Source organism: Gorilla gorilla, chromosome 20 (assembly GCF_029281585.2).
Source record: "Gorilla gorilla gorilla isolate KB3781 chromosome 20, NHGRI_mGorGor1-v2.1_pri, whole genome shotgun sequence".
Taxonomy (NCBI): Eukaryota; Metazoa; Chordata; class Mammalia; order Primates; family Hominidae; genus Gorilla; species Gorilla gorilla.
This window is the reverse complement of record NC_073244.2, coordinates 6,820,183-6,846,505: the sequence shown is the minus strand read 5'-3', so window position 1 is coordinate 6,846,505 and position 26,323 is coordinate 6,820,183. Positions and strand designations below refer to the sequence as shown.

General features: G+C 60.6%; 1 protein-coding gene across 13 annotated transcripts; it reads right to left on the bottom strand.

The window, feature by feature from the left end:
- Positions 1–24: 24 nt before the first annotated feature.
- Positions 25–25,927, bottom strand: ABCA7 (ATP binding cassette subfamily A member 7). Of its 13 annotated transcripts, none has more exons than XM_055371016.2 (48): positions 25,789–25,924; positions 25,246–25,392; positions 24,556–24,758; positions 24,380–24,473; positions 24,010–24,151; positions 23,806–23,918; positions 23,585–23,667; positions 23,155–23,235; positions 22,730–22,940; positions 22,508–22,647; positions 22,138–22,254; positions 21,242–21,409; positions 20,755–20,984; positions 19,596–19,772; positions 19,004–19,226; positions 18,650–18,871; positions 18,374–18,575; positions 17,016–17,126; positions 16,584–16,755; positions 14,910–15,041; positions 14,668–14,807; positions 14,376–14,513; positions 13,837–14,021; positions 13,677–13,749; positions 12,140–12,342; positions 11,835–11,883; positions 11,560–11,664; positions 11,321–11,469; positions 10,968–11,092; positions 10,784–10,882; positions 10,310–10,564; positions 9,722–9,754; positions 9,418–9,595; positions 9,162–9,331; positions 8,577–8,754; positions 8,232–8,347; positions 7,604–7,748; positions 7,394–7,517; positions 6,912–7,041; positions 6,719–6,854; positions 6,574–6,636; positions 3,741–3,847; positions 3,316–3,457; positions 1,887–2,021; positions 1,702–1,805; positions 1,312–1,404; positions 409–649; positions 25–310 (listed from the first exon to the last, which is right to left on the bottom strand). In XM_055371016.2, exons 3-48 carry the CDS (start codon positions 24,619–24,621, stop codon positions 155–157), a joined length of 6,456 nt encoding a protein of 2,151 aa, XP_055226991.1. In that variant the 5' UTR covers positions 24,622–24,758; positions 25,246–25,392; positions 25,789–25,924; the 3' UTR covers positions 25–154. The 13 variants fall into 13 exon arrangements, 11 of the variants coding, with proteins under 11 accessions (XP_055226991.1, XP_063558017.1, XP_055226993.1 ...); XM_063701947.1 differs by having other exon boundaries at positions 6,719–6,839; positions 25,789–25,922; XM_055371018.2 differs by lacking the exon at positions 25,246–25,392 and having other exon boundaries at positions 7,604–7,694; positions 25,789–25,926.
- Between the last annotated feature and the right edge of the window lie 396 nt (positions 25,928–26,323).

Here is a 26,323-nt window from a genome sequence, read left to right as displayed (position 1 = left end):
AAGGACACACATGCACACCACGGCTTCCCTCCAGCCTTCTCTTTATTTTCTCCAGGGCAAGCCCCTCTGCCAGCCTGAGTCCAGGGCTCCTAGGCACTCTACCTTGCCCTTGCCATTCCCAGGGCCTCCCCGCGGCCCCGCAGGGGAGGGAGGCTCAGAGCACAGTCTCGGCAGTGCTACGGTCATCGAGGAACTGGCTGATGCGTTTGGGGTGCTGCAGGCCTGGCGCGGGGTCCACTCCCACTCCTGCCTCCTTCTGCTCTTCGGTGTCCTCGTCCTTCCCCTGGTCCTTGGAGAAGTACAAGAATACCTAGCGGTGGGCAGCCCAGAGGGGACAAGAGGGACGGTCAGCCCACGGGCCTGGCCCCCAGCCTGCCTCCCCCAGCCCGACCCCGGCGCCGTGATCACCTCCTCCAGCATCGTCTGGCTCACGGAAAAGTCCTCCACGCTGTGCTCTGCGCCGTGCACCGCCAGCTCTCCAAAGACGCGCGCCAGGGCGCAGCGCCCTCCCGGCGGCAGCTGGAAGCGCAGGCGGCCTCCATGTGCCTCGCGCAGCTCCGCCCCAGGGAACTGGGCCGCCACGAAGGCCGCTGCCGGCTGGGACCTTGCGGCGGGCACCCGCAGGGTCAGTGTGTGACCGGCCGCGAATCTGCAGTGAGTGGGGCCAGGGCTACCGGATCCGGCCTTTCCCAGGTCCCACCTCAGCTCACTCTCCAGCCCCTAATACTCTCTGGCCCCGCCCCATACTTGTACTACCCTAGCGATCAGGTGGTCCTCCCATCTCAGTCCCCCGCCACCCCCCGCCCGCGTAGCTGAGACCACAGGCACACACCATGTCCAGCTAATTTTTAAATTTTTTATAGAGATGGGGTCTCCCTAGGTTGCCCAGGTTGCTCTCGAAGCTATCACCCCACTTGGACACTCCTCTTTCGCCCTTGCACTCTACCCCGCCCACACAATAAATACCCCCACCCCACTTTCCTATGGCCCCGCCCACTAACCAGGCCCTCCCCTAACTCCACCCATCAACCCACCCTCACCTCTCCAGGCTGCACCTACTCCAACGCACACCTGATTATGTCTTCTAAATCCACCCAGAGCCCCCGGCTCACGCCTCCTGGTCCTGCGCCCCCAGCACACCCCAGCCTGTCTCGCCCCCTCAGTCACCCCTGCAGGACAATCTAAAGCCTTGGCCATCTCTCCAGTTGGAGCCAAACTTTCCTCACCCGGCTCTATGTCTGGCCTCTCCCCTGAGCCTACCTACGTGTCCACCCTCACCCCACACCTGCCTGGAGGCCCCCCTCGGCTCACCTGCCCTTGAGATGTTGCGGGCTGCCCAGGCAGCGGAACCGCCCATTCACCATGATGGCCAGGCGCGAGCAGAGCGCTTCACACTCCTCCATGCTGTCGGGACCCGGCACCACGAGCTCCGTGAGGCCACGGCCACCTGTGCCTGGCGCCACACTGCCTGCTTCCCCCGGCCTGGACCACCCTTCTGGTGTGGACATCTCCCCACTCTTCCCCAGACCGTTCTGATCCCGGCGCCGTGTCCCACCTGTGTGTGTCCTTACACCCCGGGGCCTGGAGCCCTCGCCCCACTAGGGCCAGGACCCGCCATCCCCTGTGGCCTTGTGCTTTGGGGCTCTCTCTCCAGGCCTGGATCGCCTTAACCACAGCCCAGGGCATCAGAGCCCGGCCCACCTGTGGGAGGTGAGCATCACTGAACGGCCCTCCCGCACCACGGCCAAAAGGCTGTTCCAGAGGAAGCGCCGCGCGCTGGGGTCCATGCCTGTGGTTGGCTCGTCCTGGGGAGCACGGAAGATCCCATAAGCAAGGCCCCGCCTCCGTCGCAGGCCCCACCCCACCCAGGCACCGCCCCCACGCACCAGAAACACCACGGCTGGATCCCCAACCAGCGCCACGGCCGTCGCCAGCTTGCGTTTGTTCCCTCCGCTGTAGGTGCCTGCAGGCCGGTCTGCGTACAATGAGAGTCCCAGACGCGCCAGGCCCGAGCCAGCGGTCTGTGGGGTGGGGCCAGAGTGGGCATGGGGACTCATATTGATGAGTATGGGGCAGGGCCACAGTGTGGCGGGGCCAGCATTGAGTGTGGAGCAGGGGCACAATGGGCATGGGGCAGGGCAAATGTGAGAATGGGACAGAGACATAGTGTGGTGGGGGCAGCATGGGTATGGGGCGGGGCCATGGTGTGGTGGAGGCAGCATGGATATGGGGCGGGGCCATAGTGTGAGTGGGGCCAGCATGGGTATGGGGCGGGGCCATGGTGTGGGTAGAGCCAGCATGGATATGTGGCAGGGCCAATATGAGTATGGGGCGGGGCCATGGTGTGGGTGGAGACAGCATGAGTATGGGGCGGGGCCATGGGATGGGTGGAGCTGGGATGGGTATTGGGCTGGGCCATGGCATGGGTGGAGCTGGGATGGGTATGGGGCGGGGCCATGGTGTGGGTGGAGCCGGTATGGGGCGGGGCCATGGTGTGGGTAGAGACAGCATGAGTATGGGGTGGGGCCATGGTGTGGGTGGAGCCAGCATGGGTATGGGGCGGGGCCATGGTGTGGTGGAGCCAGCATGGGTGTGGGGCGGGGCCATGGTGTGGGTGGAGCCAGCATGAATATGGGGTGGGGCCATGGTGTGGGTGGAGCCAGCATGGGTATGGGGCGGGGCCATGGTGTGGTGGAGGCAGCATGGGGATGGGGCGGGGCCATGGTGTGGGTGGAGACAGCATGAGTATGGGGTGGGGCCGTGGTGTGGGTGGAGCCAGCATGAGTATGGGGCGGGGCCATGGTGTGGGTGGAGCCAGCATGGGTATGGGGCAGGGCCAGAAAGGGCATGGGGTGGGACAGTGTGAGGGTGGGGCGGGCCAGGGCAAAGACAAGACCCCCAAGCAGATGGAAGAGGCAGTGAAAGGGCTGCAAACTGGGAACGGCCAGAGTGAGAAGGTGACCGTGAACCCACCGAGAAAGGTGCGAAGCCCTAGGGGGTAGGCAGAAGAGGAGCAAGTGGGCAGGGCCACAGCAGGAAGACTCAAGGAGAGAGGGGCAACGTGCAGCGGAAGAAAGGGTGGGTGGACCAATGAGAATGTTGGAACTTGGTGGGGCGGGGCAAAGAGGCGGGCTAGCCACATCCCTGTTGGACCAGGATGGGGGACAGAGGTATAGGGGAAGGAAGCACGGTCTGGGGGCAGGGGCAGGGATGGAGCCAAGGCAAGAGAGTGCGGGATTGGGCCAGGCTTTAGGGGCATGGCCTGGGTCGGGTGGGCCCTGGGAGGTGAGAGCGGTGGGGACAAAGTGGGCTCACCTGGGCAACCTGGGCCTCCGGGACACCGCGCAGGCGCGCAAGCAGCTCCAGGTGCTCGCGGCCCGTCAGCAGCTCAAAGATGGCATCGGATTGAGGGCAGTATCCCATGCTGAGGTGCGCAGCACTGGGTTCCCGGGCCACGCTGGGGATGGGGGCGCCGGGGGCTCAGAGAGCTGGCTAGTCCCTGACCATACTGGTGGCTAACACAGGGGTCTCAGGGCCCACCCATCCAGGGCCACGCTGATAAGGGACAGGGGTGTCTCAGGGCCTGGTCCACGTGTGGGATGTAGGGGTGCAGGGGTCTCAGAGACCATGCAGGTGTGGGACAGTGAGCCCAGTCCATGCACTGGAGGTGGACGGGTGGGGAAGAACAAGGACGTCAGGGCCAACCCTGCCCCACCCCGACCCTACCTGGCACCCCTCACCTGTGGCCTGCCAGCACAGCCTCGCCCCTGCTGGCCAATGTGTCCCCCGTCACCATGCGAAACGTGGACGTTTTCCCTGCTCCGTTCACACCCAGCAGCCCAAAACACTACAGGGATGCCCACAGATGGTGCTCAGTGAGGCCCCAGGCCCTGGTTCCAGCATCTCTGATTTCTTTTTTTTTTTTTTTGAGACCAAGTTTTGCTCTTGTTTCCCAGGCTGGACTGCAGTGGTGCGATCTTGGCTCACTGCAACCTCTGCCTCCCGGGTTCAAGCAATTCTCCTGCCTTAGCCTCCCAAGTAGCTGGGGCTACAGACGCCTGCCACCATGCCCAGCTAATTTTTGTATTTTTTTTAGTAGAGATGGGGTTTCACCATGTTGGCCAGGATGGTCTCGATCTCTTGATCTCGTGATCCACCTGCCTTGAACTCCTAAAGTGCTGGGATTACAGGCGTGAGCCACTGCACCCAGCCTCTTTTTTTTTTTTTTTTTTTTGAGACAGAGCTTTGCTTTGTCACCCCGGCTGAAGGGCAATGGCACGATCTCGGCCCACTGCAACCTCCACCTGCTGAGTTCAAGCAATTCTCTGTCTCAGGCTCCGGAGTAGCTGGGACTACAGGCGTGTGCCACCAAGCCCGGCTAATTTTTCTATTTTTAGTAGAGACGGGGTTTTGGCATGTTGGCCAGGCTGGTCTCGAACTCCTGATCTCAAGTGATCCTCCCACCTTGGCCTCCCAAAGTGCTGGGGTTACAGGTGTGAGCCACCACGCCTGGCCTCAGCACCTCTGATTTCTGAGTGTCCACATGGAAGGCCGTGGGTGGGGCCCTGGGGGAGCTGGGCAGATATTGGGGTATGTAGCGAGGCATAAAACTGTCACTTAGCAGGGAATGGCTTTTGGCACACAGTGGGTACCCTATAAAGGTCGTGTGCAGCAGTGCTGAACAAATATCAGGGCATGAGCTCTCCATATGTTTCCTGGCACACTGTGTGTACTTAGGCTAGGTGCACAGTCAGCCTAAGGTAGAGAGGTTGGCCAGCACACAGTAGGTGCTTAGTAAAGATATACTGTGGGCCAGGCCCAGTGGCTCACACCTGTAACCCCAGCACTTTGGGAAGCCGAGGTGGGCAGATCACCTGAGGTCAAGAGTTCAAGATCAGCCTGACCAACATTGTGAAACCCCATCTCTACTAAAAATACAAAAATTAGCCGGTTGTGGTGGCGGGCGCCTGTAATCCCAGCTACTCAGGAGGCTGAGGCAGGAGAATCGCCTGAACCTGGGAGGCAGAGGTTGCAGTGAGCCGAGATCGTGCCATTGCACTCCAGCCTGGGTGGCAGAGCGAGACTTTGTCTCAAAAAAAAAAAAAAAAAGAAAAAAACAAAGGCCGGGCATGGTGGCTCACACCTGTGATCCCAGAACTTTGGGAGGCCAAGGCGGGTGGATCATTTGAGGTCAGGAGTGCAAGACCAGCCTGGCCAACATGGTGAAACCCCGTCTCTACTAAAAAATACAAAAATCAGCTGGGCATGGCGGCGTGTGCCTGTGGTCCCAGCTACTCGGGAGGCTGAGGCTGGAGAATTGATTGAACCTGGGAGGCGGAGGTTACCGTGAGCCAAGATTACACCATTGCACACCAAGCTGGGTGACAGTGAGACTCCATCTCAAAAGAAAAAATGAAAAAAAAAAAAAAATATATATATATACACTGCAATGTGTGCTAACAAACAGCACTTGTCTGCAGATGTGTACCAGCCCTAGTAGGTGGCCAATAAGTGGCACACAGCAAATACATTTGCACGTAGTAGGTGGTTGAATGCAAACTGGTACAAAGCAGGTGCCTGATAAATGTTGGCTGTGAGCAAGTGCTTGATGTAGATGTGTATACAATAGGGGTCCAATAAATTCTATTGGTATTTGATAAACGTTGATGGACACAAAAGTATTCAGTACACCTCTTTAGTGAGCACAGTGTGTGTTTAATAGAGGTAAGCATGCAGTAGGTGCTTAATGAGGTTTTGTTGGCTCACGATAAATGCACAGGCCGGACGCAGTGGCTCACGCCTGTAATCCCAGCACTTTGGGAGGCTGAGGCGGGTGGATCACGAGGTCAGGAGATCGAGACCATCCTGGCTAACATGGTGAAGCCCTGTCTCTACTAAAAATACAAAAATTAGCCAGGCGTGATGGCAGGCGCCTGCAGTCCCAGCTACTTGGGAGGCTGAGGCAGGAAAATGGTGTGAACCCAGGAGGCGGAGCTTGTAGTGAGCCGAGATCTCACCACTGCACTCCAGCCTGGGCGACAGAGCGAGACTCCGTCTCTAAAAAAAGATAAAATAGGCCGGGTGTGGTGGCTCACGCTTGTAATCCCAGCACTCTGGGAGGCTGAGGTGGGTGGATCACGAGGTCAGGAGATGGAGACCATCCTGGCTAACATGGTGAAACCCCGTCTCTGCTTAAAATACAAAAACAATTAGCCAGGCGTGGTGGTGGGCGCCTGTAGTCCCAGCTACTCGGGAGGCTGAGGCAGGAGAATGGCATGAACCTGGGAGGTGGAGCTTGCAGTGAGCCGAGATCCCACCACTGCTCTCCAGCCTAGGTAACAGAGTGAGACTCCATCTCAAATAAATAAATAAATAAATAAATAAAAATAAAATAAAAATAGGAGCACAAATATTGGCACACAGTAGGTGCCCAATAAAAGGTGGTGGATGCACAGTAGTTGTTCAATAAAGGGCCTTGGGCACACAGTAGGTGTTCAGTAAAGGATGATGGGCAGGGCATGCAGTAGGGCAGCCACTCACTGTCCCTGCACCTGGCCTCCACCCCGGACTCACCTCACCAGGGGGAATCCCCAGGCACAAGCGGTCAACAGCTGGCATCCTCTGCCCGCGGTATACCTGGGAGAGTGCAGGTCCTTCAGAAAGGTGAGTGGGCCAGTGGGAGCACCCCCCACCCAGCAGTTGACCTGACCACACCTACCTTGGTCAAGTTCCTCAGCACCAACACGTCCCCCTGGGTGGCTCCTTGCACCACCCGCTCCCGTTCACGGGCTACATCCTCATCCTCCTCTCCCAGGAGTGGCAGGGACCTCACCCTGGGCCTGGGGACAGAATATCTGTGGGCCTAAAGTAGGTCCTTGGCCCCTGCCACCCTCTCCGTAGACCTCACTAACTGTGGCAGGAGTTGGCTTCGGTGCTGCAGCAGTAGTGTGAAGAGAAGGAAGAGGGGCCCCTGTATCACCATGGCCAAGAGGTTCTTGCCGACCACCTCCCAGCGCAGGGGTGACTGGAACTGCCTGTCTCCTGTGGATATAGAAAGGAGGGACTGGGTCCATGAGAGTCTTGGTTTCTGGCCCCTTCTCCATCCATGTCACTCTGGATTCTTAAGGGAAAGGAACACAAATTGGATAGACCACTCAGCTGGAGTCTAATTGGCATAGAAAACAGAAGAGGCCTCTTGTGATGTAATCTAAGACAGAATTAGCTTTTTATGGCTGCTTTCTTGTACCTCCAACTTGGCCCAACCTTAGGGCCACCTAAGAACCCTGGCTGTTTCCCTGGGGGGCTGTTTTTCTCCACTCTGTATAATTAACTCTAGGTCTCCAAGGGTGCTAGCTATCTGTAGCCATGGCCCCACCTGACAGGAAGTTCTCACCCAAGCGCTCAAAGGCATCAGCCATGGCCTGGTTCCGCACCATGTCAATGAGTCCCTGGCCCAAGCAGAAGTGGGGGAAGATAAGGAAGACCTGTTTCAAGATCCGGCTCACCTCCTGCAGCTTCTGCTCAAGGGTGGGAGAGGGATGTTGGTCAGGGGCTGAGTCCAACGACCCAACCCAGCCCAAGCCCCAGCCTCGTGGTGCCCCACCTGATCAGAGAAGAGCTCAAGCACAAAGGTGGCCATGCTTCCATTGATGCCAATAAAGAGGTTTATGCAGGTGAGCACCACATAGGCTGTGCTGGGCACGGAGAAGAAGAAGGAGGCTGGGTACATGAGCGGTGTGATCGACCAGCTGAAGGGACAATAGGAGTCACTGGAGTAACCACTCAGACTGAGAAGCCCTGAGAGGAATAAAAATCTCCATTCCCATCTTCTCTGCCTTAGACCTTGACATTTTCACCCAAAGCACATTTCTGGGTTTTTTTTTCTTTCTCTCTTTCTCTTTCTCTCTCTTTCTTTCTTTTTTAGAGGTGGGTCTCTCTGTGTTGCCCAGGCTGGTCTCAAACTCCTGGCCACAAGCAGTTCTCCTGCCTCGGCCTCCCAAAGTACTGGAATTACAGGCATGGGCTGCCTTAGACCTCTACTAATATGAGTCAGGATAAGATGAGCTTTTAAGGCCACCTTGGCACACCACTGAATTGGATCACACATGGCATCACCTCAGACCTCCATATCCTCTCCTTGGGAGTCACTGCAGAGTTCTATCTCAGCAGCATTAATGGGGAAGGCAGTAAGGGGTCAGTAAGAATAGGCCCTGAGGGACTGGGGGCCTCACCCATACAGTAGTAGCAACAGCAGGAGAGCAGGCAGGTTGGCAGGGGCCACATATGCCCTCTGCTGGAAGGCCAGAAAGATGAGCACCACGATGCACGCTGGCACCAAGTAGTTACACTGCATTGGAGATGGCAGTTACCTTTATCAGCATAAAGAGGTGGGCACTGCCACCCTCAGCCCTGTTCCCACCCTGACCTCCTTGCTTTTTGAGTAGGAAGGCACAAAGTCTCCCACAATCCTCAAGACTTTACCCAGGCCATCTTGGACAAGCCCCTGCCTACAAGGGGCCAGAGAGGGCAGTGGCAAGCAGTGGCTGGGCCCCCACCCATCCAAGCAGCCCCCGCACCATGTCCCAGAGAAAGTTGCCAAGCCAGTAGAGGGTGGGGGACAGGCCCCCCATGAGCTGCAGGTGCTTGGCTCGGGTGACTCGCTCCTCAATGAGGACAAGAGTGAAGCTGGCCGGGACGAAGGACATGGCAAAGACCACACAGATGGAGACGAGGACGTCCACTGAGGAGGCCATCCTGGAGGTGAGGACATGAGGGCTGTTGTAGGGTGAGGGTGCATGGGTTGCTCAGAGCAGAGCTGAACACGCCATTGATGGGACAAAGGTCTATGGGGCAGTCAGCAGTGGCAGAGATGGCAGGGGCAATTTAGGGATGAGGGTGCCTGGGATTTGGCAGCAGAGGTTGCACAGGTCTCAGGCAGGATAAAGGTTGGTGGGACGAGGATGTGTGGGGGAGGCTGGGGCCCGCTGAGCCTGAGGAGGTCCCATTTTCCTGGCTTAGGGAGCAGAGGAACAGTTTCTATCCCCCATTTATAAAGCAAAAGTGTGTCAGGGTTCAAATCCAGCTCCCACCACCCCAAACGACAGAGAAATGGAGGCAGGGTAGGACATGCAGGGCAGGACATGCAGGGTGGAGGGACTCACAGTGCGGCCTCAGACAGCTGCTCCTTGGTGAGGTTCAAGGGGTGGTTGAGTGTGGTGATGCTGTGGGCATGGCGGGCCAGGCCTGGGGGCAGGTGAGCACGGAGGATTGCGTTGCTGGCTCGGTTGACAAAGGCCACCATGGAGTGCCAGCCTTTGTTGTTGAACCAGATCTGGGTGGGGGTCAAGGTCACAGGGTCAGAGCAATGGGGTTGGACCTTGCTGTGACAGGACGCCCACCTGCCCCCCCAGTTCCCACCTTGAGACTGTCCTGAGCATCCAGGCTGTGAGCCCAGGCTGTGAGGTTTTTCAGGACACGGTCGAGGGTCCCGCCAGGCAGGGGAGTCAGCAGCGCCCACAACTCCTCCACTGAGCGGCCCAACTCTTGGCCCGAGGGCAGGCCTGGGTCTCGGCCCCCCAGCGAGAAGCCTCCATACCTGTGGGGCCGTGCAGGCAGGGAAGGGGAGCTGAGGGCCGGGGGGCCGGGAGAGCTCCCAGGGGGGCAGGCAGAGGGCATGGGAGTGGAACTGGGGCAGGGGACCCCAAGCTAGACCCCTCCTCACCTGACCTCATTCACCCACTTCTTAGTCTTCAGGCTGTGGGAGAGATGGGCAGAGACACAGGCAGACAGGGATGCGGGACAGAGAGATGGTGAGAGGGGCCCGCAGAGTCAAGGGTGGACAAAAACAGGAAAGAAAGCCGGGCGCGGTGGCTCCTGCCTGTAATCCCAACACTTTGGGAGGCCAAGGCGGGTGGATCACCTGAGGTCAGGAGTTCGAGACCAGCCTGGCAACACGGTGAAACCCCATCTCTACTAAAAATACAAAAATTAGCCGGGAGTGGTGGTGGGCACCTGTAATCCCAGCTACTCGGGAGGCTGAGGGAGGAGAATTGCTTGAAACTGGGAGGTGGAAGTTGCAATGAGCTGAGATCACACCTCTGCACTCCAGCCTGGGCAACAGAGGGAGACTCCATCTCAAAAAAAAAAAAAAAAAAAAAAAAACAGGAAAGGAAGGTACGCGAGACTCCCAGCCCGTAGCCCCAAGCTGGGCATCCAACCCCTCCACTTCCTCCTCCAGGACCACACCAGCCCCAGCAACCCAAGGACCCACACTATAGCCAGGGAAACTGAGTCCCAGGGCATGGCTCACCCCTGGCGCACCAGGCGCGGGTAGGTCTTGACCAGGAAGTCAGACAGGTTCCGGCCTGTCAGGTTCTGAACCACTTCCCCAGAGCCGGTCACTGCCTGGGGTGGAGGGGGACCACCAGCTGCAGCCGGGCAGTCGGGCAGCAGGCGCCGGGCACTGGGCCGGCTACACTGGCAGGCTGGGGACGGAGACTCTGGGGTCCAGTTGCCACTGGCCAAGACCTTGGCCACTTCAGCAGGAACTTCTGGCGCCGAGAACCTGCAGACAATTGGCTGTGCACGCTCAAGGGTGCTGCAGGGTCAAGGTGAAGGTCTGTGGGCAACCAGCTTCTGGGGGCTCCTGGAGCCACAGAGGCTCCCAGCTCCCAGGTAGGCACAGGGGATGCTCCAGGTGCCCCCTGAGGCTCCCTGGCCAGGGACCAGATGGGAAAACTGAGGCCAGAGAGGGGAAAGGTCCAGGCCAACAAGATGCCCTCACCTGTGGGAGCTATGCTGCACTGGGGGCTCCTCCAGTCCTGCCTCCTCCAGCAGCGCCTTGAGCAGCCGGGCACGTCCAGGGTCCCCTGGGGCGTCCTCACTGTGTGTGAGGGGAGATGTAGGGTCAGGGCTGTACCCCCAGGTCCCTAGTCTTCCTGCCACCAGCCCCTTCCTTCTGCACCCACCTGAAGAAGGACACCTGAGCACCGTACATGGTGGGACTGAGCCGCAGAGCCGGGTAGTGCCCGAAAGGAGGCACGATGAGGCTGAACACGAGGGCCAGGCCCACAAAGAGGGCAGGCAGCACGATCTGGGGGACCAGCCCATCAGCTGCTGCTTCCATCCACCCTCCAGGCTTGCTTGCACCTGTCCCTGCTCCTGCTCTACAACCACCCATGGCTCCCCAGTGCCCTCAATAAATGTGCTTCGGGTTGGGAATACACACGGGGGTAAGGGTTTGGATTAGGCCACTGAGTGGACGGCCAGGGTAGGGAACTCAGGGACTCCCATGCGACTCCCTGGTGCTAGCCCTCCTCACCTGGGCGAACAGGCCGCGGCGGCTGCGGCGGGCAAGGAGGAAGCGCTTGAGAAGCAGGGCCTGGAGCTGCTGGCGGGTCAGTGCCCAGCCCTGTACCCGGCCCACGGCGTCTGGCCCAGAGCCCTGGTCAGTCTCTGGGGCTAACCCAGCTGTGAGGGATGAGAGGGTCAGTGCTCATGCTGCTGTGGGGGGGAGGGGGGGTGGCTGGGAGGACCCCAGGGCCACTGGGGAGGACTTACCTGGTTCCCCGTTCTCCAGCGCTGTCTCCTCTGGCGGCATCTTGAGCCGCAGGGTTACGTCTAGGCCAGCAATGCCTGTGCGTAGGTGCTGCCCGCAGCTGCCATCTGCAGGGCCATCAGGAGTCAGGGTCAAAGTTGAGGGTCACGGATTGGGGGATCAGGAATCAGGTATAGGGGTAAAGGCTATGCCTTGGGCCAGACTAAGCCAGGGATGGGGACCTGGCCTCTGGTCCCACTCTGGACTGGGGTCAGGGGTCAGGGAGCTGCGGCCGCACCCTCCATATCTGTGTCCGCAGCACACTCCTCCACCACCTTCAGGAAGATCTGGGGAGACAAGCAGGGACTCAGAGACTGGACACCGACAGGGAGAACTGGGGGCTTGTGAGCCCCCCACCCCTCCTACACCATGGGTCCCCCAGGCCTTCCCAAGGGACATCTGAGCCACCAGAGCTCCTCATGTGCCATGCCTCCTCCCTGAATGTCCTTGCTGCTCGTAAACACACTATTCATCCTTCAAAACACCACCTCCTCCAGGCAGCCCTCCTCCTGGCCCCACCTCACCACCACCCAGGCCTCACACCTCCTCGAGGCTGGTGTCGGAGATCCCGTAGCCAGTGAGCCTCAGCTCTGCCAGCCGCGTGTCTAGCTCTCGGAAGAGTGTGGCGAAGCTGCCATCATGGGCACCCGTGTAGGGCAGCACCAGCACCAGCTCGTGTGGCAGCTCCTCCACCAGCCGTGCCCCGGGCACCCAGTGCTGTACCAGGGCCAGCAGCTGAGGAGTGCCTGTGTGGGCAAAGGGGTGCTTCAGGGAGCCCCAGCTCACGCCCCACCCCAGTCTCCCTGGGGAAGAAGCACTGGCGACCTGTGAGGGGACTGTCCCTGCAGACAGAGATCAGGGTTAAGAATGTAGGCCAGGTGCGGCCGGGCGCAGTGGCTCACGCCTGTAATCCCAGCACTTTGGAGGTTGAGGCAGGCAGATCACCTGAGGTCAGGAGTTTGAGACCAGCCTGACCAACATGGTGAAACCCCATTTTTACCAAAAATGCAAAAATTAGCCAGGTGTGGTGGAACCCACCTGTAATCCCAGCTACTCGAGAGGCTGAGGGAGGAGAAATGCTTGAACCCAGGAGGCAGAGGTTGCAGTGAGCCGAGATCACACCACTGCACTCCAGCCTGGGCGACAGAGCAAAACTCAGAAACAAACAAAAAGAGATCTTGAGGGCAGTGCTGGACCTAGTGTTGGAGGTCAGGGGTAGGTTTGTCTCTGGGCTCAGCCCTGGTTGGGTTAAAGGTGCGGTCAGTGTTCAAGTTCGTCTCATGGTTCCAGCTCAGCCCAGGGATGGGGGCATCATCTCAGGTTCTCAAGTGCTCTCCTCCTCCTCCCCTTCTCCTCCCCCTCCTCTCCCTCCTCCTCCTCTCCCTCCTACTCCTCCCCCTTCTCCTCCCCCTCCTCTCCCTCCTCCTCCTCTCCCTCTTACTCCTCCCCTTCTCCTCCCCCTCCCCCTTACTCCTCCCCCCTTATTCCTCCCCTTCTTCTCCCCCTCCTCCTTCCCCTCCTCCTTCTCCTCCCCCTCCTCCTTCTCCTCCTCTCCCTCCTACTCCTCCCCTTCCTCTCCCTCCCCCTCCTCTCCCTACTCCTCCCCTTCTCCTCCCCCTCCTCTCCCTCCTACTCTTCCCCTTCTCCTCCCCCTCCTCTCCCTCCCCCTCCTCCTCCCCCTCCTACTCCTCCCCTTCTGCTCCCCTCCTACTCCTCCCCTTCTCCTCCCTCCTCCTCTACCTCCCCCTCCTCCTCTCCCTCCCCCTCCTCCTCCCCCTCCTACTCCTCCCCTTCTGCTGGCCTCCTACTCCTCCCCTTCTCCTCCCCCTCCTCCTCTCCCTTCCCCTCCTCCTCTCCCTCCCCTCCTCCTCTCCCTCCCCCTCCTCCTCTCCCTCCTACTCCTCCCCTTCTCCCCCCCTTACTCCTCCCCCTCCTCCTCCCCCTCTTCCTCCGCCACATCCTTCTCTGCCGCTTCCTCCTCCTCCTCCTCCTCCTCTTCCCCCTCCCCCTCCTCCTCCTCAAGTTAAGGCACAGCCACCCCACTGCCCACCCGCCTTGGGTCTCCCACCCCAGCCCTCACCGACTGTGCTGCCCTGGCTGCCATTCTTCTTTTCCTGCCCGGTGTCCACACTGCCCTCCATGTCAGTGTCAGCCTGCGGGCAGAGAGGCACCAAGTGGCTTGGCCTTCAGGGCTGAACAGAGTCCTGGGGGTCAGGGGTCAGGAGAAGGCCGGTCCCCACCTTCTCATTGGTGGTCAGGGGCAGGCGGGCCTTCACCAGCGTCAGGTAGTATCCGGAGCCCAGGTGACGGCGCAGGAAGAGTGGGGAGCCACAGCAGCACAAGCGGCCGCCTGCCACCACGGCCACACGGTCTCCCAGCAGCTCTGCCTCATCCAGGTGGTGGGTGGAGAGGATCAGCGTGCGACCTAGGCACGGGGGACCAACCCACAACTGCCATCAGGCCACCAGATCTTTGCCTGAGCTGGGGCCTCTGCCAGGAGTTGTCTGCCCCATGAAGCAAACTCCTATTCACCCCTCAAAACCTCATCCCCAGAACCTCCTTGTTGGAAACCTTTTCTGGCCCTTCAGACAGAATCCGGGGAACCTCTGGCTACCCCCAACTCTTACTGTCTCGGTATTTGAGCAGCAGCCCCTAAATGCCATAGCAACAAGTGGGGTCCACATGTAGCAAACTCCTACTCATTCCTCAAAACCCCATCCCCAGCACTTCCTTGTCAGAAGCCTTTTCTGGCCCCTCGAGCATAATCCCCAGCTCTTACCTTCTCGGTATTTGAGCAGCAGCTCCCAAATACCGCGGCGGGAAGCAGGATCCACGCCAGCCGTAGGCTCGTCCAGGATAACAACTTGGGAGCCGCCCACAAAGGCAATGGCCACAGACAGCTTCCGTTGCATCCCACCTGGTAGAGATGGGGAAGGGACCTCAGTGTGTTGCACCCAGCCTTGGGCAAGGTTGCCTACCCACGTGGACCTCAGTACCCGGCTTCCCCCTGCCTTCAGGATGAATCCCCAGGCCCCTCCCTGTGAGGTGACCTCCCTTGGGGATGGGCTCACCAGAGAGGTGGCGAGTCTGCACACTCTGCTTGGAGACCAGCCCCACATCCTGCAGCAGACGGTCCTGCTCGGGGCCCACCACAGCGGCACTCAGACCCTTCAGCCGTCCATAGAACCAGACGTGCTCATCCACAGTCAGCCTGCGGCCAGTGCACAGAGTAGAGTGACCCACATGGCAGACAGAGTCCCAGAGGGCGTCCAGTCCCTTCCCACCGCTGCACTCTGGGCCTGCCGAAACGCACATGTCAAACAGCACGTTGTACTGGGGACAGACGCCCAGGTGGGGCCGGATGGCGGCCATGCTGGAGCGGACGTCGTGGCCCAGGATGAAGGCAGAGCCACCACTGGGTGGGAAGAGGCCACTCAAGATGGACCTGTGGATGGAGGGTCTCAGAGCAGCCCCCTTCACAGAGTGCACCAGCAGTTACAGAGCATCTATTTTTAATTTCTATTTTTAAAAAAATTTTAATTATTTATTATTATTATTATTATTTTTGAGACGGAGTCTCGCTCTGTTCCCCAGGCTGGAGTGCAGCGGAACGATCTCGGCTCACTGCAAGCTCCACCTCCCGGGTTCACACCACTCTCCTGCCTCAGCCTCCCGAGTAGCTGGGACTACAGGCGCCCACCACCACGTCTGGCTAATTTTTTTGCATTTTTAGTAGAGACGGGGTTTCACCATGTTAGCCAGGATGATCTCAATCTCCTGACCTCGTGATCCACCCGCCTCGGCCCCCCAAAGTGCTGGGATTGCAGGCCTGAGCCACCACGCCTGGCCACAGAGCACCTATTAAATGCTACATCCAAAACCCTGTGATAGCCTTATTTTTATTTATTTGTTTATTTTTATTTTTTTGTGACAGAGTCTCACTCTGTTGCCCAGGCTGGAGTGCAACGGCACAGTCTCGGCTCACTGCAACCTCCGCCTCCAGGGTTCAAGCAGTTCTCCTGCCTCAGCCTCCTGAGTAGCTGGGATTACAGGTGCACGCCACCATCACACCCGGCTAATTTTTGTATTTTTAGTAGAGATGGTTTTGCCATATTGGCCAGGCTGTGTCTCAAACTCTGACCTCAGGCAATCCTCCCACCTCGGCTTGCCGAGGTGCTGGGATTACAGGTGTGAGCCACCACTCCCGGCCTATTTATTTTGAGACAGGGTCTCACTCCGTTGCCCAAGCTGGTGTGCAGTGGCGCCATTACTGCTCACAGGGAGGGACTGGTCGGGGGCCTCACAGGGAGCTCACAGGGAGGAAGTGGTGGGGGGCTCACAGGGAGGGAGTGGTGGGGCTCACAGGGAGGAAGTGGTGGGGGGCTCACAGGGAGGGAGTGGTTTGGGCGGCTCACAGGGAGGGAGTGGTGGGGGGTTCACAGGGAGAGAGCGGTGGGGGGCCTCACGGGGAGGGAGTGGTGGGGGGGCTTACAGGGAGCTCACAGGGAGGAAGTGGTGGGGGGGCTTACGGGGAGGGAGTGGGGGGGCCTCACGGGGAGGGAGTGATGGGGGGGCTTACGGGGAGGGAGTGGGGGGGCCTCACGGGGAGGGAGTGGTGGGGGGTTCACAGGGAGGGAGTGGTTTGGGCGGCTCACAGGGAGGGAGCGGTGGGGGGTTCACAGGGAGGGAGTGGTGGGGGGTTCACAGGGAGGGAGTGGGGGCAGCTCACAGGGAGGGAGTGGGGGGGCTCACGGAGAGGGAGTGGTTGGGGGCCTCACAGGGAGCTCACAGGGAGGAAGTGGTGGGGGGCTTACAGGGAGGGAGTGGTGGGGCTCACAGGGAGGGAGTGGTTTGGGCGGCTCACAGGGAGGGAGCGGTGGGGGGTTCACGGGGAGGGAGTGGGGGGGCCTCACGGGGAGGGAGTGGTGGGGGGGCTCACGGGGAGGGAGTGGGGGGGCTCACGGGGAGGGAGTGGTTGGGGGCTCACAGGGTGGTGGTCTTGCCGGCCCCGTTGTGGCCCAGGAAGGCGGTGATGTGGCCCTGGTAGAAGTCCAGGCTGAGCCCCCGCAGGGCTGGCTGTGGGCTGCCAGGAAAGCGCTTCTCCAGGCCGCGAACGGAGACGCCAGGACTCAGGCCGGGCGGTGCCTCTTCCACCAGCACTGCAGAGACGGGGTGGACTCAGCCATGGAGGTCATGGAGGTCCTGGGGCCTGCAAGTCCCTCAGAGCTGGGCTGTGGAATCTGGGACCTGCTGGGCCGGGGCCTATAAAAGCTGGGGGAGCTTGGGGACCACAGTGTCTTCAGGGCAGGTGTGAGGGTTGGGGTGTCCAGGTCATTGTCATTGGCATCTGTGGAATCTCGTTTTGGGGGGGAACTGGGCATATGTGGACAACCAGCTATTAAGCCTCGTAGGGCCTCACCTTTTGGGTCCAGCGGGGTGGGGCAAGGGGCTGGACTCTTGGGGGGCTGAGGTCCACACCAGTAGCTCCTCCGAAAAGGAAAATTCCATGGTTCAGGGATCCCGTACTGGCCTGCGGGGAGGGGCGCGGGTTATTGCTTAGCCCACCCCCCAGGAGTGTACCAGGCTTTTTTTTTGGCTGTTTTGTTTGTTTGTTTGTTTGTTTGGAGAAGGACTCTGGCTCTGTTGCCCAGGCTGGAGTGCAGTGGCACGATTTTGACTCACTGCAAGCTCCGCCTCCCCGATTCACGTCATTCTCCTGCCTCAGCCTCCTGAGTAGCTGGGACTACAGGCGCCCACCACCACGCCCGGCTAATTTTTTGTATTTTTAGGAGAGACGGGGTTTCACCGTGTTAGCCAGGATGGTCTCCATCTCCTGACCTCGTGATCTGCCCACCTCGGCCTCTCAAAGTGCTGGGAAAGCAGGCGTGAGCCACCGTGCCCGGCCTTGTTTTTTTTTTTTTTTTTTTTGAGACTGAGTTTCACTCTTGTTGCCCAGGCTGGAGTGCAGTGGCGCCATCTCGACTCACCGCAACCTCCGCCTCCGGGATTCAAGCATTTCTCCTGCCTCTGCCTTCCAAGTAGCTAGGAAACAGGCACCCGCCACTACACCCAGCTAATTTTGTATTTTTAGTAGAGACGGGGTTTCTCCATGTTGGTCAGGCTGGTCTCGAAATCCCGACCTCAGATGACCCGCCCGCCTCGGCCTCCCAAAGTGCTGGGGTTACAGGCGTGAGCCACCGCGCCCAGGCAGCTTTTTTTTTTTTTTTTTTTTTTTTTTTTTTTTTAGAGATGGAGGTCTCACTCTTGCCCAGGCTGGTGCGATCACGGCTCACAGCAGCCTCAACCTCCTGGGCTCAAGTGATCCTCCCACGCCATCCTCCCGAGTAGCTGGGACTACAGGAGCGTGCCACCACGCCCAGCGTGCCACCATGCCCGCTAACTTTTTGTACTGTTGAGGTCTCACTATATTGCCCAGCCTGGTCTCAAACTCCTGGGCTCAAGCGATTCTCCTGCCTTGGCCTCCCAAAGTGCTGGGATTACAAGCGTGAGCCACAGCGCCCGGCGACTGTGCCAGCTTCTGGCCATACACCTGGAATCAGGGCGTCCAGGTATGAGGCGGCCAAGAAACCCCGCCCACCTGCCTCAGGCCCCGCCCCTCCAATGCAGCCACCTGCATGCGTGTGCCAGGAAGCCCCGCCTTCTCTCCAAGGGAATAAGCCGCCCCCCACCCCCAAACGGCCTGGAGGCCACACCCCTAGCTCAGCCTCCCGCAAAGCAGGTGCGACCCGGCCCCGAGCCCCGCCCCCTACGGCCCACCTGGGCACACAGCTTCCAGGTACCAGGTGGCGAGGCCGTAGAGCGCCGCGTCCAGCAGCAGAAGGCCAGAGACCTGGGCCAGGCTGAAGACGTCTGCCGTAGGCCGGGTGCCCACGTTGTGCCACTGCGCGCCCTCGCCCTGCTCCTCCAGCAGAGCCAGGCTCTCGCAGCCGAAGCCGAAGGCCACGGGCGACAGCAGGCTCTGCGGAAAAGCGGGCGGTCAGTGAGCAGCCGATGCGGGGGGCGTCCCCCATCCACGCCAGACCCGGCTCTCACCGCGGCCACGCGGCCACCCGCGGGCAGCCGGTCCCGCCAAGCCACACACAGCACGTAGGGCAGGTAGAGGCAGAAGTAGGCCAGGCCGCCGCAGGCCGCAGCCAGGTTGGCGCGGGAGAAGAAGGCGCTGAGCAGGAAGCTCTGGGTCACCGTGGCCACCGCGAAGGCTGCCAAGAACAGGAAGACTACGCCCGGGTGGCTGTAGGGGAGGATGTCCCCCAGCTGTGGGAGGCAACAGGAGCTCAGGGTCCAGCTCCTGGATTGACCTGGGGACGCGCACCCACATGGGGCCGCCCCTGCCTGTCACCCTCTAGCGCACCCATTCTGCAGCCGGGCAGGCCGAGGCGCACCCACCTTGAGCACCAGAACCAGCAGCGCGGCGCTGAGCAGGAAGGGCCCGAGGCAGCTGAGGAACCAGCCTAGCCAGAGCACCGCGCGGCTGAGCCCCATGGCGCGCATGGTGTCCCGCAGCCGCGTCTCCTTCTCCCGCACCACGGCCTTCACCGTCAGTGTCACGGAGTAGATCCAGGCCAGCGTCAGGAAGAGCGGCAGCGACCGGCTCAGCACACGCAGGAACCTGGGGTGGGGACGGCTGGGGTGGAGGCTGGAGACCCTCCGCAGACCCCCGCTCCGCCCACCATCTGGCACGACTGGTTCGTGTCCCGGGATCTCAAGGCGGGAAGATTTGCCTCCCTGTTCCTTGGACCCTGATCCAGCCAGCCTTTGGCTCTCAGGCATCAGTGCAGGCCAGGCTGTCCCTGCGCCGGGGGCCCCCAGACCCTCAGAGTCCCCTGCTCCTCCCACTGCAGCAGGTCACGTGGAGTGGTGTAAAGGTGCAAAGTTCGCAGCCTGGACCACAGGAAGGTTCCCAACAGAGCCCGGGCCCACCCCCACACCCGGGACCTTCCCGCCGCGGGGAAGAGCGGGTAGGGGTGCCAGAGCTCACACGTCGTCCACATAGCACGGATAGGGCATCTGCTGCAGGTAGAGGCCGGCCCGGGGGTTGGCGCCGCTGAGCACGCGGACGGCTGCACGCTCCACCAGGTCCTGCAGGTACACGAAGCCGCCCCACACGTAGCGCAGGTCGGTCAGGGGGTCCGCGGCTGGGCCAGGGTCCCAAAACCTGCGGGAGGGGCATGGCGGCCGGTTGTAGGGAAGGGCTAGAAACTCCCGGGTCCCCACCCTGAATAACTTTTTTCTTTGGCAGGGTCTTGCTCTGTCGTCCAGGCTGGAGTCAAGAGCTGCAATCATAGCTCACTGCAGCCTTGACCTCCCGGGATCAAACGATCCCCCCAGCTCGGCCTCCCAAGTCGCCTGGCTAATTTTATTTATTTATTCATTTGTTTGAGACGGAGTCTCGCTCTATCGCCCAGGCTGGAGTGCAGTGGCGCCATCTTGGCTCACTGCAACCTCCGCCTCCCGGGTTCAAGCGATTCTCCTGCCTCAGCCTCCTGGGTAGCTGGGACGACAGGCGCCCGCCAGCTAATTTTTGTATTTTTAGTAGAGACGGGGTTTCACCGAGTTAGTCAGGATGGTCTTGATCTCCTGACCTCGTGATCTGCCCGCCTCGGCCTCCCAAAGTGCTGGGATTACAGGCGTGAGCCACCGCGCCCGGCCTCACCTGGCTAATTTTTAAAGATATTTTCGTGAGGTTGGTGGGGGAGGGGGGCGGGGGGGAGGCGGTCTCATTATGTTGCCCAGGCTAGTCTCGAATACCTGTCCTCAAGAGATTCTCCCACTTTGGCCTCCCAAAGTTCTGAGATAACAGGCAGGATCTACTGCGCTCAGCGCCCGGTGCAATTTTAGCTCCACCCTTATTCCAGGGACCTAATAATACACCTGGCTCCGCCCACCATTGCCCTCAACCTATACCTGCTCTCATCTTATCTCAGGCCCATGGCCACGCCCCTCATGCACCTAGGCCCCGCCTATCACGGGCCCCTATTGGTCTAAGGAGCCCCGGGCTCTGGCTACCATACCACTGTTGATACAGCCCAGATCCTGTCTATCATGGTCTCCAATAGGCTGAATGCTGCCTGGCCCCACCCACCACGCTCTTGGCCCCGCCCAGTCCCTCATGCCCCCCGCCCCCTCCCTCGCCTGACCTGTCCCTGATCTTATTGGTCCTCGTGACCACGTCAATGTCCATGCGGATTTTGATGCGCACGTGGCCGGGGCCCAGGTCTGGGGTTGGGTGCTCTGTGGGGTCTGAAGAGTCCTCAGGTCCCAAGAAGACGATGCCGGCCCAGAATCGATGTTCCGCGAGCAGTTGCAGGGCGCGCGACACCAGGGCTGCCTCTGAGGGTGCCGCCTCCAGCTTGTCCAAGGACAGGCACTGTGGGATGCGGGCGCGAGTCCTAGGCGCTGGGGTCCGCCTGCCTCCTAGACCACTCGGCTCCTCCCCCTGGACCTCGGGGCTGGGCCATGTTTTCCCCTCGTAGGCCCACGGCCGGCTCCCTCCTGAGATCTCTACAAATCCCAGGCTCTTACTAGGGCCGGGCCCGCCTCCCCCTGGGAACACCAGGGTGGGAACACTAGGATGGGACCTGCCCTCCCCACTGAAACAGACCCCGCAGGTGGACGGGCCCTCACCTCCGTCACTCGGCCCAGCGTGCCCACCAGGCGCCCCACATCAGCGTGTGCGTCCTGCCAGCTGTAGCCACCGCTCCCAGGGTCCAGAAAAGATCGCAGGGCCTCCATGTGCTCCCGGCCTCCAGGTCTGGGCTGCCTTCTTCCTTCATCCTGCATCTGCAGGAGCCGCTGGGGGGCGCAGGTGAAAGTGAGAGTCTGGGTCGGGCACAGTGGCTCATGCCTGTAATCCCAGCACTTTGGGAGGCGAGGCGGGTGGATCACCTGAGGTCAGGAGTTCGAGACCAGCCTGGCCAACATGGTGAAAGCCCATCTCTACTAAAAATACAAAAAGTAGCCGGGAGTGGTGGCGCATGCCTGTAATCCCAGTTACTTGTGAGGCTGAAGCAGGAGAATTGCTTGAATCCAGGAGGCGGAGGTTGCAGTGAGCCAAGATCTCGCCACTGCAGTCCAGCCTGGGCAACAGAGTGAGACTCCATCTCTTAAAAAAAAAAAAAAAAAAAAAAGCAGGGCGTGGTAGTTCACGCCTGTAATCCCAGCACTTTGGGAGGCCGAGGCGGGTGGATCACGAGGTCAGGAGATTGAGACCATCCTGGCTAACATGGTTAAACCCCGTCTCTACTAAAAATAAAAAAAAAATCATCCGGGCGTGGTGGTGGGCGCCTGTAGTCCCAGCTACTCAGAGGGTGAGACAGGAGAATCGCCTGAACCCGGGAGGTGGAGGTTGCAGTGAGTCGAGATCACGCCACTGCACTCCAGCTTGGGCGGCAGAGCGAGACTCCATCTCAAAAAAAAAAAAAAAAGTGGGGGTCTGCATGGAGCCCACCTTCCCATCCACCGGGCCTGTCTACCCTCCTCACCAGGGAGCCACATCCTATCTCCCCAGCACCCCCGCACACCTGCAGCATGGCCACATTGGAACTGTCGTTCATGAAGGTGAAGATCCGGGGTCCCAGCATCTCCCACACCTCCCGGACATCCCTCAGCAGGGCGAGCTCCTCGAAGGTCCGGTTCACCTGTGGACAGCACCCCCCCTCCACTGATGACCCTCTCCTCCTCTGAGGACCCCTGCCCACCCCCTGCCCCCTCTGCCTTGCTCCTGCATGTGCCTCTGATCCTCCGCACAAGCTGATCCCCCTCCATCGGCTAACTCCTACTTCTTCAAACAGTTTCCGTGACCCTCCGGCCTGGCCCTGGCCCACCTGGACTGAGGGTACTGGATGGGCTCTGGCCACCACCCTCCCACCCCAGCATCCAGGCTGCCCCCACCTGGGCCATGAGCTTCCGGGTAAAAGGTGTATCTGGTGCAAAGAGTAGCTTCCCGAGGATCAGAGGCTTCAGGCGTCTCCAGAGCAGGCGGGACAGCGAGTGGCTGTCCAGGGCTCCAATCAGCTCCGAGCAGGCGGGGCCTGGGATGGGGGTGCCATGAGGCCCTGCCCCCCTGCCCAGAGTTCCACTTCCCAAGAGGGGAAACCGAGGTCAGTCACTCACTCAGGCTGCTGTCTGGCAGGGCCGATTCTGGCTCCTGCCCCACCAGCTCCATCAGGTCACTAGCCTCGTACCAGTTGAGGGAGGGGCCCACCGTGCTGCTAGGTCCCCTGGCACTGCAGAGGGCCTCTGACAGCAACTCCAGGGGGCCACTGGTCCCTCGGGGTCTCCGCAGCAGTGCCTGAAGCTCCACCAGGCTGCGCAGCGCCAGGAGCTAGAGAGAGGTTACCAGACAGAGCTGGCAATGATCCCACCTCCAAGCCCTAACCAGGGCAGGGCACTGGGCCAGGGGCAGCCTCTCCCTCTCGCTGTCTAATTCTCCTGAAAACCCACCCAAGGGAAGTGCCCGGGCTGCCCCAGACCCTCCCGGCGCAGGCTGCCTGCCAACGTTGCCTCCATGGGGGTTGAGGATGAGTGGGACCTCGTACCTCCTGGGCCAGGTCCTCAGCTGCCTCCAACAAGCTGTGCAAGGGCTCCTGGGCTCGGCCCAGTACCAACCCCAGGGATTCCTGGGGAGAAAGACCACAAGGGTGACAATGACTTTGAGCACTCACTAGGGGTCCAGCGCTCTGGCCAGTTCCCAGGCAGACCATACTATCATAGCCCCCACTTTACAAATAGGGAAACTGAGGCTCTGAGAGGCAAAGGGACTCATTCGAGATCTCACAGACGAGTCTTCCTCACTGGGTCAGACACACTCTGTCTGGCGGCCCAGACAGGACAAGCAGCATCACCGCAGGGACCAGGGACAGCCTGGATGCCTGGAACGGGAGGTCCTTGGCCCGGGGTGGGGCAGTGCCAGGACATCCCCAGTGCAGTGTCCCAGGAAGTCAGCGCGGTCCCGCCCCAACACCCTACCGTGCGCAGCAGTGACGTCAGCAGCTCCGCGACATCCAGCATGGGTGGTTCCAGTGGAGACTGCTTGGTTGGTTGAGGCTGGGCTGGGGGAGGAGCGCACGGGAGCATGGGGCTGGAGGAACCTTGGTCTGAGGCACCCACCCCCACCCTGTGCCCATTTCACGGCCCGGCAAGTTGAGGCTCAGAGCTCAGCCCTGCCAGAGGCCCCCCGGCCTCCTCACCCGTGCTGCGTGCAGCCCTCAGCGTGGCGATCAGCTTCCCTAGGCCAGCCAGCGTCCTGTGGGCACTGGCCCCTCCCAGCACAGTGCGGGCATCGGCTAGCAGCCGGGAGACCCTGGGGACAGAGAGAGGGCAGGAGGCGGGGTTCCGGCCGGCACTGCAGCCCCGAGTTTGCAGGCCGGCCGCACCCACTGCCTCTGGCTCACAGGGAGTCGTTGAAGTTGCTCAGGCGCCCAGGCTCCTCGCCCGGTGTCAGCTGCGGAAAGCAGGTGTTGTTCACATTACAGATGAGACCCTGGAGCCAGGGCACGGTGCCCGCCGATGGCAGTGGCTTGTTTGGGAAGTGGCCTGCGGGGAGACGCCTGGTGCTGAGGCCCTGTGGACTCTGCCTGACTCCACCCCCATCGGGTCGCCCGGCACCGCTTGCATGCCTCCAGCGATGGAGAGCTCACTCCCATGCCATGTATTGGCGGCCTGGTGAAGGCTCCCTGACATGCACGGGGGATTCCTGTGCACGGGTGAGCCACCTGCCTTCCCCTACACACACAAAGTGCCTGGTCCCTGAGGGGGGCTCACATTCATGGTGCTCCAGGGGCGGGTGGGAGTGGCGAACAGCCACCAGGATGAAGAAGAGGAAGAGAGGCCACAGCAATTCGACCAGGAGCTGGACCTGGGGGAGAATAGGTGGGAGATGGTGGGGGACAGTGGGGGCTGCCTGCCCACCCGGCCCTGGTCTCACACTGGGGCGTTACCGGCTGTCTCCGGCGATACATGAAATTCTTCCAGAGCAGCAGCATCAGCTGTGTCCAGAAGGCCATGGTGAGACTGGGCAGGGGACGGGACAGAGAGGTCAGGACAACGGTCGGGCTGAAGACGTGCGGTGCGGCTGCGGGCAACTCCCTGCCCCTTTCTGAACCTCATTCCTTTATCCCACAGCGCAGGGTTCCTGGAAGCTCTGATTAGAGCGAGGCAAACAGTAGTCACTTGATAAAGAGGCTCCGCTACCCCAGGGGTGGAGTAAACCAATGGGAGCGCAACCCGCAGCCGTCCTCGCATCTGATTGGCTGCCAAGACTGTCGCTCTGAGCAGGGCTGACAGCTGGGGACTTAAAGACCATCCTCTAATCCTCCAGGGACCGAGTTTGGGCTTAACGCTTTCGTCACCAGGCTCCACCCCAAGCCTCATCTGGAAGCCTCTTCCAGGTCCTGACCCCCAGCCTCCTGCCTGGCCCAGCCCAGGCAAGGATTCCTTTCCCCTCACTGTTCTCCGAAGATAATAGCAACGAATATTGGCAGGGCTGGACATTTCACACGCCCAGGGGAAGTGCTGGACTATCACCCCACTCTACAGAAGTGGAAACCGAGGCCCAAGAAAGCAAACCCAGGCACCCAGAGAGACAGGCAGTCGCCCAGCTGGAGGCACGACCCCAGCTCTGCCCACACCTTATGTAGCATTGATCGCTCAGAGGGACCGCGGGAGCCAGAGAAAGAGCCAGGCGAAGGGGCTGGGATAGAGACTCCTGGAGTCAGCGATTCCTGATCTCTTTTCCTTGGGCCGGTCCACCTCTGACACAGATGGAGAATCTGACGCTGACAGAGGGGCAGGAAGTTGCTAAAAGTGACCAGGCCGGAACTGGGACCTCAGACCCAGACCCTTACGCCAGGGTTCTTTCCATCAAGCGGGACTTAGGATCTGGGGGAGTGGGCTCAGCTTCTCCATTTGTAAAACGGGGCAAGGGGGAGTGCAGGAGTTCTAACGGGCAGGGGGCTGCAGGTGTGTGATCGGCAAAGGCCCTCTTAAGGGTCCCAGATGTCCGATGCCCCCCTTGAGAATCAGTGATCAATTCAGCCGTCGTCAACATTCACCGGAAGGAAAGGAAGGGTCAGAGGCTGGACCCCCTAATTCCCAGGGAACTTGCATCCCTCCCGGCCCCAACCCCGCATTCTCGAGTCTCGGGCCTTCTTCCCTCTCCGAGTCCTTCTCACCTTCCAGGGGCTCCGCAGCTCTTGCCGCCTTCCCTCCGCCCAGCAGCAGGCAGGGAGCGCGCCGCCCCTTAAGCCAAGTGCGCTGAGCTTGCCCGCGCAGGTAGCAGCGCCGGAGCACGCCCCTGCCTCTGCCCGCTGCTATTGGGCGACCTGCCCGTCACTCACAGACCTGCTCCGTCGGAGCTGCGCGGGCCAAGGGAGGAGGCGGGATCACAGAAGGGCCTCGCCTAGCCGGGTTTCTTAAAGGGACCGCGCGGCTCTTGCTGCATCACCGTAGGGTGGCGGAGTGCCCGGCAGGTCCCAGGCAGGCCGGCCTCCGGGAACGAGGCTGCGCTGTCTTTGGGGAGCCAGGCTGCCTCCCCACGTTGCATAACCGGCTGCAATACCGCAGCTCCGAATTGCAGGAGTTCCCTCTGTCCCCGCTGTCCCCGGGGCTGGCCAGGCTCCCTCTAGTTTAGTCCAGACTCTGGGACTACACTCGTCCGTCTGTAAAGTGGGGGTTCCACTAGATCATTCGTTCATTCATTCATTCCAC

What these genes read in the sequence shown, in the direction of transcription:
- ABCA7 (XM_063701946.1), bottom strand. Translation starts at nt 24,621, where the DNA reads ATGGCCTTCTGGACACAGCTGATGCTGCTGCTCTGGAAGAATTTCATG. An exon ending in TTGAGCTCTTCTCTGATCAG is followed by an intron (nt 7,518 to 7,603) that starts GTGGGGCACCAC and finishes ACCCTTGAGCAG; the next exon opens with AAGCTGCAGGAGGTGAGCCG. An exon ending in ATCCAGCCGTGGTGTTTCTG is followed by an intron (nt 1,806 to 1,886) that starts GTGCGTGGGGGC and finishes CGTGCTCCCCAG; the next exon opens with GACGAGCCAACCACAGGCAT.